The 10,443-nt window shown below is 70.0% G+C and overlaps 2 protein-coding genes across 2 annotated transcripts in view; one reads left to right on the forward strand and one right to left on the reverse strand.

Moving 5' to 3' along the window:
* CHLNCDRAFT_136874 (hypothetical protein) overlaps positions 1–3,632 on the reverse strand; it is a gene marked incomplete at both ends in the record, with an annotated part of 6,391 nt that extends 2,759 nt beyond the window's left edge. The window contains 12 exons of the mRNA XM_005845654.1: positions 62–133; positions 275–365; positions 669–827; positions 1,123–1,258; positions 1,496–1,611; positions 1,824–1,946; positions 2,112–2,286; positions 2,387–2,430; positions 2,575–2,768; positions 2,983–3,172; positions 3,302–3,399; positions 3,503–3,632. Coding sequence (XP_005845716.1) covers positions 62–133; positions 275–365; positions 669–827; positions 1,123–1,258; positions 1,496–1,611; positions 1,824–1,946; positions 2,112–2,286; positions 2,387–2,430; positions 2,575–2,768; positions 2,983–3,172; positions 3,302–3,399; positions 3,503–3,632 — 1,528 coding nt within the window. The remainder of the gene's footprint in view (positions 1–61; positions 134–274; positions 366–668; positions 828–1,122; positions 1,259–1,495; positions 1,612–1,823; positions 1,947–2,111; positions 2,287–2,386; positions 2,431–2,574; positions 2,769–2,982; positions 3,173–3,301; positions 3,400–3,502) is intronic.
* Positions 3,633–4,233: 601 nt separating this feature from the next.
* Positions 4,234–10,443, forward strand: part of ADHE2 (hypothetical protein) — a gene marked incomplete at both ends in the record, with an annotated part of 15,856 nt that continues 9,646 nt past the window's right edge. The window contains 19 exons of the mRNA XM_005845555.1: positions 4,234–4,365; positions 4,745–4,948; positions 5,102–5,206; positions 5,411–5,540; positions 5,833–5,909; positions 6,134–6,325; positions 6,472–6,582; positions 6,911–7,042; positions 7,205–7,327; positions 7,560–7,796; positions 8,088–8,175; positions 8,400–8,494; positions 8,743–8,806; positions 8,989–9,062; positions 9,291–9,437; positions 9,656–9,711; positions 9,795–9,843; positions 10,049–10,091; positions 10,231–10,295. Of these exons, the coding sequence (XP_005845617.1) occupies positions 4,234–4,365; positions 4,745–4,948; positions 5,102–5,206; positions 5,411–5,540; positions 5,833–5,909; positions 6,134–6,325; positions 6,472–6,582; positions 6,911–7,042; positions 7,205–7,327; positions 7,560–7,796; positions 8,088–8,175; positions 8,400–8,494; positions 8,743–8,806; positions 8,989–9,062; positions 9,291–9,437; positions 9,656–9,711; positions 9,795–9,843; positions 10,049–10,091; positions 10,231–10,295 (2,124 nt within the window). The remainder of the gene's footprint in view (positions 4,366–4,744; positions 4,949–5,101; positions 5,207–5,410; positions 5,541–5,832; positions 5,910–6,133; positions 6,326–6,471; positions 6,583–6,910; positions 7,043–7,204; positions 7,328–7,559; positions 7,797–8,087; positions 8,176–8,399; positions 8,495–8,742; positions 8,807–8,988; positions 9,063–9,290; positions 9,438–9,655; positions 9,712–9,794; positions 9,844–10,048; positions 10,092–10,230; positions 10,296–10,443) is intronic.

Genomic DNA, 10,443 nt, shown 5'->3' on the forward strand with positions numbered 1-10,443 from the left:
ACGCACCACCCGGCCCGCCGCCGAGGCCCCCGCGCGGCTCTCGGCTGCGCCCTGCGCTCACCCACTGTGTATGCGACGATGGTGAAGTTGGGGGGCGCATCGTGCAGCTTGATGCGGTACTCCGTGACGATGCCTGCCGACGAATGGGGATGGGGCAGGGCAGGAGGGAGGGAGGCGGGAGGGGGTGAACCAGCGGCAGCAAAAACAATAAGGCCCGTCTGCGTGGGGCCCCCAAGCCCGCCACCCTGGCGGCTGCCCGACCGCCCCGGCGCACCCAGGTTGCCGCCCCCCACGCCGCAGCTGGCGCCCAGCAGGTCAGAGTTGAAGCTGGCGTTGGCGACGACCAGCTGCCCCTGGGCATCCACCTGCGGCGGCGGTGGCAGCGTGTTGTGTGTGTGTGTGTGTGTGTGCACGCTGCAATAGGCGGGCCAGGCATGGCCCCACAGCCCGCTGTGCCGGCCGGCCAGCTGCCCAGCTGGAGCTGGCTGCCACATCCGCTGCCGCGGGCAGCCGGGCAACATGCGTGGCCGGTCTCCCCCCCCACACACACACCAGTCCTCCTCTCCTGTCTCCGCCTGCACCCACCCACAGCCAGCTGCGCGTCCCGGGGCCTCGCCCCACCAACACCACATCCACCACCGTCCCCGGCCTGCCTCCACCCCGCTCACCAGCTGCACCTCCTCCAGCTGGTCGCAGCCCAGGCCGTACTGTCGGGTCAGCGGCCCGATGCCGCCGCCCAGGAAGAGGCCGCCGGTGCCCACGGGGGGGCAGGTGCCGCCCACCGCCGCCTTGGTGCCGCCCGTCTGGTTGTAGACGTAATAATAGAGCTGCGCAGGGGGGGTGGTTGGGTGGCGGCGGCGATTGGCGTGTGCTTGGTAGGGGCGTGCGGTGGGCGATGCTGTGGTTGGGTGGGGAGCAGAGCGTGAGGGAAAGGGAGCACGGGACGGCGCACGGGCGCTTGCCACTGGCGCCATCCAGCCCGGCGCCTCCCCGCCTCCCCGCTCCGTGCAAGCCGCGTGGCGCAGGCGCAGACCGGCTTGCTCGCTGCCCCCATACCCCCCGCTCCTGTCCCCGCGGCCCCCGGCCACCGCCGGCCGTCGCCACCGCGACTCGCAGCCTCACCTGGCCCAGGCGGGAGCCGGCCTGCACGGTGGCGGTTGCGCCGTCGGCTGACACGGTGGTGACATTCATGCGGTTGAGGTCGATTGTGAGGCCGCCAGGCATGACGCTGTACCCCATGTAGCTGTGGCCGCCAGACCTGCAACACGCCGCGGGGCGCAGCATCGCATTGCAGGGGCTGGCTGGCTGGTGTTGGCGGTGGTGGCGGCAGCGGTGGGCCCAGGTGGGGTGGCGCCCAGGTGGGGTCGCACTGGGTTCCCTGCCCCAGCCAGCACCAGGCGGCAGGGCCGGCAGGCATGGGCGGGGGTAAAGAGGCGCCTTGCGGCAGCGGCGGTGGCAGCCCCGCGGCAGGCGGCGGCGGCGGGGCGGGCCCCACCTCGGCACCGGCTTGATGCCCGCCTCTTTGGCGCACAGCACGGCGGCCGCCACCTGGGCGACATCGGCCGGGTAGGCGACCGCCGCGGCTATGGTGTCGTTGAGCTTGTTCCACACCTGGCCACGCGGGCATCAGCATGATGCACGGGGGCAGAGGAAGGGAGGGCTCAGAGGCGGGCGTAGCGCAGAGCGGGCTGCGGCGCCTGGCGGCGGCAGACGCAGCCGCGGCACGGCGGCAGCAGGGCAGCAGGGCAGCGCCGCTCGTCGGTGTGGAGCGGGATGGGAGAAAGCGGGGAGGGGCCCGTGGTGCTGCGGGCAGCCGCAGACACCTTGCAGGCCTGGTCCAGTGCGGCGGGGTTGGAGTCATCCACAAACTCGATGCCGGCGGACGCCAGGCACGCGGCCAGGTCCCCGCCAGCAGGGGCGGGCGCAGAGCCGGGGGTGGGCGCCGTCTGCGGACGCACACACCGTGCCAGGCAAGCTGGAGTGAGTCGGGGGTGAGGGTGGCGGTGGGCACAGCGGCAGCAGCGGGCGGGTGCGGGCCAGGCTGGGGGCGCCGGGCGGGTGGCGCGTGGCGGCGGCTGGCCCCTGGTGGCGGCATCCCGCTCCTGCCAGACAGCGAGGTGGTGAGCCCCTGCCCCCCGGCTGGCTTGGCTTGCCTGGTTGAGGAAGTCAAACTGGGGGTCGTAGCCATCGGAGCCGGGCAGGAACATGGGCCAGGGGCAGGCGTCGCGCCCCAGCGTCTTGCCCGCCGCATTCACAGACACGTTGTGCTCCTTGCCGTCGTCGCAGCTGCGGGGCGGCGGGGGTGACAGGCGTATTGGACACATGTGGGGTGGGGGGTGCACCCGTGGGCGGGAGGGCGTCCCTGCGCCTCCGGGAACAAGCTCACGTGAACAGGATGTTGCAGTAGCCGCTGTACTCCCCTGTCGAGGGCTGCAGGGACAGGTTGAGTGGTTGGCCTGAGCCGGCGCCGTGCGCTCGAAAGCGGCGGTGCCCAGCCACACGGCAAGGCCTGCTCAGCTCCTTGCAGAGCACGCACACAACAGAACCCCGCCCCTCGGCGCCCGCCCCGCGCACGCTGTAGCAGGCGTCTTGCATGGTGGTGGTGAGCCAGGCGGCGCCGCCGCCGCACTTGGGCACCGCCGACGGGTCTGCCGGGAACAGCTTATATTTCATCGAGTTTTCGCACAGGTGGTTGAACTCCCACATGGGGGTGAAGTCGATTTCGTCGTCCACCACCGGGATGGGCTCCAGGCCCGCGGGGCAGGAGACTGCGGGGCGCGGCGTGGCGCGCAGGGTGGGGGTGGCGGTGGCGGTTGGGGGGTGAGGGCAGGGGGCAACCATAGGGCGGCAGCGGCGGCGCAAGGCTTGCGCCGCGCAGTTGCCCAGGCGCTGCCATGCAGGGGCTGCAGGGCCAACGGCCCAGCGCTTGAGCGCCCCATGCATATGCCAGCTGCCTGCCACCCCCTGGCAGCGGGCGCTCACAGTTGTCCGGAAGCGGCGCCACCCTGGCCGTCACGCTGTCGGCGGCCCAGGGCTGCAGGGTGGGGTCTTGGCCAGGGCACCGCCGAACCAGCGCCTCCAGCTTAAGCTTCGTCTCTGGGTTGTTGTTCTTGCAGCTGTTCTTGAAGCTGGCGGTCAGGTTGGTGTAGGTGTCGGTCGGGGCGGAGCCCGGCTGCAACGCAGGCAGGTGGCGAGGGGAGGCCCACTCGGCGGCGAGCGCCAAGGCGTGAGAGGCGCCACGGCAGCCACATGGGAGGAACTCTAAAGGCCTGGGACTGCTCCCCGCCCGGGCCGCACCTACCTCGGTGCAGAGCTGTTTGACCACAAAGCCCTGCTCTGCAGCATTCTGCACAAAGTCTGGGGGGCTGCAGTCTGCCTGCCGGTTGTTGCGCAGCTCATCTGCAGGGCGGGGAACGAGAGGCGGGGGACGAGCCGGCATGGCGGCAGCGGTCAGGGGCCGCGGCTCAGCCAACCAGTGCAGCGGGCGGGTGTGGGGACTCACAGAGGTAACGCGCCAGCAGGGCCTGCTCCGCATCCAGCTGTGTGCCCGCAGTGCAGGTGGGCGCGGCGGTGGCGGCGCGTGCCGCTCCCACCAGGGCCAGCGCCAGCACTGCGGGGTAGGAGGCGGGCATCCCGTCAATGCACATGCTCTGCAAGGCGAGGCAGGGGGGAGAACGCCCACTGCCCGCGGGCACTCACGCAGCCAGCGCGTTCTGTCCATTGCAGCGCGCCGCCCTTGCTGCAAAATCTCAGATGCTATGTTTGTAGCGGTGCCCGAATGCTGCAAGCCCCGATTTCGGCTTGAGCTGAGAGGAAACCCGTCGAACAGCCAACTCAGCCCTTTCAACGCGGTGCCAGGAGCGTGCTTTAAGCGGTGTAAAGGAGCATCAACACCAGAGTATGACAGACCGGCACGTCCACTTGGCTGCCGTGCCATGTGCCGGTATCCTTGTTGGCTGCTGCCGGGCTGGCCTGCACTGAAGTCTGGAGCCTGCACATCACATCACCATTCACATCACAGATGTGCATCCGCATGGCTCATGCTGGCCCGGTGGGGCCGGGCCTGGGCGCAGCTGGGCCCGCTCGAGCTCCCTGTACCCCACCCCAACTGCGCACGCCGCGCCTCCTCCCGCCGACCCCGTGCAGAAGGGGGGAAGCAATGGATGTTGTTGTACTGTTGGTCACCTTGCTGCTATTCATCGTGGCTGCCAGTCTCTCTTGCCACAGCAGGGGATGCTGGATGGCTGCAGCTGGCGGGCATGGGTGGTGCGGGCATTGGTGGCGGGCATTGGTGGCGCGGGCGCCACCGCCCATGTGGCCACGGCTAGCTGCCTGAATGGGAGCCGACTGACTATAGAGCTCCTGGTGAGATCTTTGGGCTGGATTGAGCTCCTTGCACAAACCCGCCCGCGCGCTCCACGTGGCAACAAAGACGACGTGACCCTCCGCCCCTTCAGACATCAGCCCCGCGCCGCGTCCCACATTCTTCCTGCACTCACACCAGCAACAGAAAACACCCCTGAACATCCCACAGCAATTCACAGCGCAAGGTCAACCATAGCAACCCAGCAAACCGTGCACCAAACTGCTGCCTGCGCAGTTCCTGACACACTCCACCGCTCAGTAACCCCACAGCTAGGGTGAGGCAGGCGCCTATGCGTGAGCGCCGACAATTGCGGGGCCGCCGGTGATCTCGTGAGGCGGCGTCGAGCCCCACCCAACCCGCTTGCCCCCGATGCTGCAGATGCCGGGCGTTCCCTGTCCAGTCAGCCTGCCGGCTAACGGCGTGGCAAATGGTGGCGGCGCCGCCGCCCCGGCCGATGCGCCCAAGAAGCAGAGCCCCAAGGTCCACTCTGTGGCCTCAGAGGAGGACCTGGTTACGCTGCACAACCTGCTGGCCGATGCTCAGGAGGCGCAGGCCAAGTATTCGCGCTTCACGCAGGAGCAGGTGGGGGCTTGGGTGCCGGGCGGCCGTCCGTTGGGGGGGCGGCACGCGCCGTCTCGCCGCCCGCCGCAGCTGCATGCTTGCGCCTGGGGCCCCCCAGCTGGCCTGATCCAGCCCTCTACGAGTATGCCCCTGAACCCCACGTGAACACTGCAGGTGGACGAGATCTTTGTGGCGGCAGCGCTGGCGGCCAACCAGGCCCGCCTGCCGCTGGCCAAGATGGCGGTGGAGGAGACGCGCATGGGGCTGGTGGAGGACAAGGTAGGCTTGCACTGGGTGCCACGGGCCTGGTTGCCTTGCTGCAAAACTGCGGGCTCAACTGTCCGGCTGCACTTGCGCTGCTTTGTCGCGAATGTCAGTGCTTTGTATGTATGCTCAACTGTCCAGCTGCACTTGGCGGCGCGCCTTGAACTGCTGGGCTTGGGGCTCCACTGCGGCAGCTGGCCTCCCCCCGCCGCCCCGCAGGTCACCAAGAACCACTTCGCCTCTGAGTTTGTGTGCAACAAGTACCGCTTCGAGAAGACGTGCGACGTGATTGAGGTGGATGCGCCTGGCGGCGTGACCAAGGTGGCAGAGCCCGTGGGCGTGATTGCAGGTTGGCCGCAGCCCCGCTGGGTGTGGGGTGGGGTGCGGCCCCACCTGCGGTGCATTGATGCCCATGACTGCGGCTTTTATGCGCCCACCCGCCAGCCAGTGCTCTGCACCCGCCATCCGCTAGCCGCGCACGCCTGCCGCCCAACACATCCCAACTCGGGAGCCTGCCGACGCTGCTGCGGGCAGGGGATCAAGCTCTTGCCACCCAGTGGGGCCTGCTGCAAAGCAGCGGTGCGGCAGGCTGACGGTGCTGCATGTGCGCTGCCGCTGTTCTGCCCCCCTGGCTGCCGCAGGCGTGGTGCCTACCACCAACCCCACCTCCACCGCCATCTTCAAGGCCCTGCTTGCCCTCAAGACCCGCAACGCCCTGGTGAGGCGCGCAGCTGGCTAGCTATGCTATGGTTTGTCAGTCAATGCAGCAGTAGCTGTAGCGTGCTAGAGAGAAGTGCAAGGGAGCGATCCCTCCACCAGCCTGCTCCACACCTCCGCGCGCTGGCCCCGCGCGCCGGGCCCGCGCGCCGGCCCCGCCTGCCAGCATGCCGACCGCGCGCCGCCTGGCCGGCTGCCTGCCTCGCGCTCCCCTGGGCCCCGCAGGTGCTGTGCCCGCACCCGCGCGCCAGGCGCTGCACGATTGAGGCGGCTCGCATCGTGCACGAGGCGGCGGTGGCTGCGGGGGCGCCGCGCCACATCATCTCCTGGATCGAGCACCCCTCCATGTGCATCTCCCAGGCGCTCATGCAGTCCCCAGAGATCTCCCTCATCCTGGCCACGGGCGGACCCCAGATGGTGCGCCGCCGCCGCCGGGCATGTCGCTGCCGCCGCTCGCTCAGAGCGGAAAGCACGGCCCGACACGCGTCGGCGTGCTGCTGCAGCTGCCGCCGCTGCTGCTGCCGCCTCCCACCGCCCCGTGCTCCCCTTCCCCACCCCCGCAGGTGCGCGCCGCCTACTCGTCTGGCCACCCCGCGCTGGGCGTGGGCGCGGGCAACACGCCCGCCGTCATCGACGAGACCGCCGACATCCAAATGGCTGTGTCCTCCATCCTGGTCTCCAAGGCAAGGCAGTGGTGGTGGAGGCGGGAGGAGCCTTGCGGAATGTCGCCGCACGCGGGGGGCGGAGCCAGCTGCTGCCGACCGTGAGCAGGCGTGCTGTGCGGCGCCGCCAGCCAGCCAGCCGGCAGGGGCGGCTTGGCGCGGGAAGGGCCCGGCGACACGCGCGCCGCCGCTGCTGCCGTGCCAGCTGCTGCCAGCTGCCCTCCAGCTCACCGCCTGCCTGCCTGCCTGCCTGCCCAGGCCCACCCCACCCTGCCCCTCCTCACCGCCCCGCTCCCTTGCCTTGCCCACTGGCGTTGCCCCCTGGCCCGCCCTGGCGCAGACCTTTGACAACGGTGTGATCTGCGCCAGCGAGCAGAGCGTGGTGGTGGTGGACTCTGTGTACGACAAGGTGCGGGAGGAGCTGGTGCGCCGCGGCTGCTACTTCCTCAAGGACGAGGAGGAGAAGGACAAGGTGGGCTTGGTGGTGGTGGGTGGGACGAGGGCATGCTGGTGGTGGGGGGGTGCACGCTAGGGAGTGGCCAGCTGCAAGTATGTGTGTGCGTGCAAGCAGTAGCAGCGACCCGGCTGGTGTGTGCCGCTGCCCATTCAGCCCTCCCTCCATGCATGCCCGCAGGTGCGCTCCACGCTGATTGTGGATGGGCGGCTGAATGCCGACGTGGTGGGTCAGTCTGCGGTGAAGCTGGCAGAGATCTTTGGGCTGACGGTGCCCGAGTGGACGCGCGTGCTGGTGGGAGAGGTGAGGGCGGCAGGAGGATGGGTCAGCCGCGGTGCTGTGCCACGCTGTGTGGACCGCTGGGCCAGATGGGGCGCAGCGGCTGGCGCCTGCACGGCCGTCCTGCTTGGCCAGTCTCGTGCCGTGGGGCCTCTGCCTCTCCCCAGGCGAGCCCTGCTGCCGTGGGTTGGTTGGCCTCCACCCTCCAGTTCACGCCTGTCCCCCATGTCTTTCTGCCTGCCCTCCCCGCCTGCAGGTGGACCGCATCGGCAAGGATGAGCCCCTGTCTGAGGAGAAGCTGTGCCCGCTGCTGGCCATGTACCGCGCCCGCGACTTTGACGACGCAGTGCAGAAGGCCGACCGCCTGGTCATGCTGTTTGGCGCGGGCCACACCTCCGTGCTGTACACCTCCCCGCTCAACCGCGCCCGCATCGAGCGCTTCACCCGCGCCATCAAGACTGTGCGCGTGCTGGTCAACACACCCTCCAGCCAGGTGAGGTGCTGCGGCGCGGTGGGGTGCTCTGTGTGCAGGGGGGTGGGCCAGGGGGAGTGGTGTGGGGTGGCGCACGCGGGCGGGCGGGTGGGTGAGGGTGCGCGCCCTTGGTGCATGGGGGCAGCAGCGGCGGCGGCAGGTGGAGCTGGAGGCGGAGCGGCGGGCTGTCTGGGCGCCTGAGCCAGACTGCTGTGCCAAGGATGCCCCTCCCCACTGCACCACCACCACCGTACACACGCTCACACACCCATCATCCCGCCCCACCCACCCACACCATTGCCACGCGTGCAGGGCGCCATCGGCGACCTCTACAACTTCCACCTCGACCCCTCCCTCACCCTGGGCTGCGGCTCCTGGGGCTCCACCTCCGTCTCCACCAGTGAGTGTGGACACGCGAGCGGGACCGCCAAGCATGCAGCCCGGCCGCGGCACACGGCACAGTCCAGCTGCTGCTGCTGCTGCTGTGCTCCATGCACCACGCCCAGCCAGACAGCAGCCAGACAGCCACCTGGTGCCAGCGTCATGCCACCGAGCAGGCTCCAGCCAGATGCTAACGCGCCCACCGCTGCCTGGCCACCTGCCTGCACCCCCCAACCCCCGCAGACGTGGGCCCCCGCCACCTGCTCAACATCAAGAGCGGCATCGAGCGGCGCGAGAACATGCTGTGGTTCCGCGTCCCGCCCAAGGTCTACTTCAAGGTGTGCCCTGGCAGGGGAGGGAGGGAGGGAGGGGCCATGCGGTGGCCGCACGCTGTCGCAGGCAGGCAGTCTGTGGAGCAGTGGCTGCTGTGGGTGGCGGCGGTGCGTCGTCTCACGCGCAGGCGCAGGCAGAGATGCGGGTGTGGGGGAGGCTGTGCGTGCACGCAGCAGAACTGGGGGGGCCGCTGCCCACACAGCTCAGGGGCTGATGGCTGACATGCCGGCTCTGCCCCTGCCGCCCTGCGCAGGGCGGCTGCCTGGAGCCGGCGTTGCGCGAGCTCAAGGGCAAGCGCCGCGCCTTCATTGTCACGGGTGAGCGGGCACGGACGGTTCTGCCGGGTGCCACCTCACAGCGGCGTCGCTTCCGGCCCTGGCGGCTTTTCCTGCCTGCCTTCTCCTTGCCTGCCTGCCTGCCTGCCTGCCTGCCTGCCGCTCGCCAACGTTCCCAGTGCTAACGCTGCCCCTGCTGGCCCCGCTGCCCCTCGCTGCTGCAGACAAGCCGCTGTTTGACCTGGGGTACGCCGACCAGGTGACGCGCATCCTGGACACCGTCAACATCCAGTACCAGGTGGGGCAGCTTCGGGGCAGCTGCCGGCGGCACTCGCTGCGCTGCTGAGGAGGGCCGCCGGCCAGAGCCCCGCGAGCTCCTTTCGGCGTCGGCGGGGCAGGAGGCCGGCAGCGGCGGCCGATAAACAACACCACACACACGTTCTCCCCCTCCTCACCTCTCCATCCGATCCGCAACCCGATCCGCCCCTTCCCCCACCCTCAGCTGCCCTCCCTCCTCCCCCCCTAGGTCTTCTACCACGTGGCCCCCGACCCCACCCTGGCCTGCATCCGCGAGGGCCTGTCTGAGATGAACGAGTTCAGGCCCGACGTCATCATCGCGCTGGGCGGCGGCTCGCCCATGGATGCAGCCAAGGTCATGTGGCTGATGTACGAGGTGGGTGAGGCCCCTTGGGAGGGAGGGTCATAATGTGTGCCTGCTACCTGCGCTGCTCCTCCGCCAGGGGTTCCGCTGCCCCTGGGTTGTTGCTGGGGTGCTGGCACGCGCCCACGCGCTGCGCGCTCGCCGCGTGGAGCAGCAGGCAGCGGCAGCGGCAGCGGCGCGCCGCCCTGCTCCGCCCATCGCCCTGCCTGCCTGCGCCTGCCCCCCGCCAGGTGCCCGACATCAAGTTTGAGAGCCTGGCCATCCGCTTCATGGACATCCGCAAGAGGTGAGTACGCGCGGGGGGCAAGCGTACCGCGGCGGTACGACACTTCGCCGGGAGGGCGTGACCTTCTCCGTTCTGGGCTGCAGGGTGTACGAGGTGCCGGAGCTGGGCAAGAAGGCGCAGCTGATCTGCGTGGTGAGCGCCGTGGGGTGAGGGGGGGAGGGCACCGGGGACCGTGGGGCGGCCTGCGGCGTGCAGCGGGAGGGGACGTGGGGGGGCAGGGCGGCGACCCTCCCGGTGGCGGGCCGCCAGCACCAGCGCTTGCCCAATGCTCTGGCAGGCTGCCTGAGGCCGCTGCGTTGCCTGGCACTTGACCCTGCGGGCTCCCCTGCCGCTGCAGCCCACCACCTCGGGCACCGGCTCCGAGGTCACGCCGTTTGCGGGTGAGCCGCCCGCCTGCTGCCTGCCGGCGCCTGCCTGCTGCCTGCCTCCCGTGGCGCTGCCATGCCCGTCCTCGGTGCCGGCTGCGGGCCGCTGCTTGCGGCCCCACCCTGCTCACCTGCCGCCCATCTCCCCTTGCAGTTGTGACCGATGAGTCCACCGGCATGAAGTATCCGCTGGCCGACTATGCGCTCACACCCAACGTGGTGAGCTGCCGTGGTGGCTTCTGGTGGTGGGGGGTGGTTTGCTGGGTGGGTGGGTAGGAATGCGTTTGACAGGTGGGGCGCAGGGGGACCTTGCCCGCTGCCCTGGCCACAGGGCAGCACAGGGCCAGCCCTGGATTCCCATCCTTGG

Source organism: Chlorella variabilis (assembly GCF_000147415.1).
Source record: "Chlorella variabilis unplaced genomic scaffold CHLNCscaffold_17, whole genome shotgun sequence".
Lineage (NCBI taxonomy): Eukaryota > Viridiplantae > Chlorophyta > Trebouxiophyceae > Chlorellales > Chlorellaceae > Chlorella > Chlorella variabilis.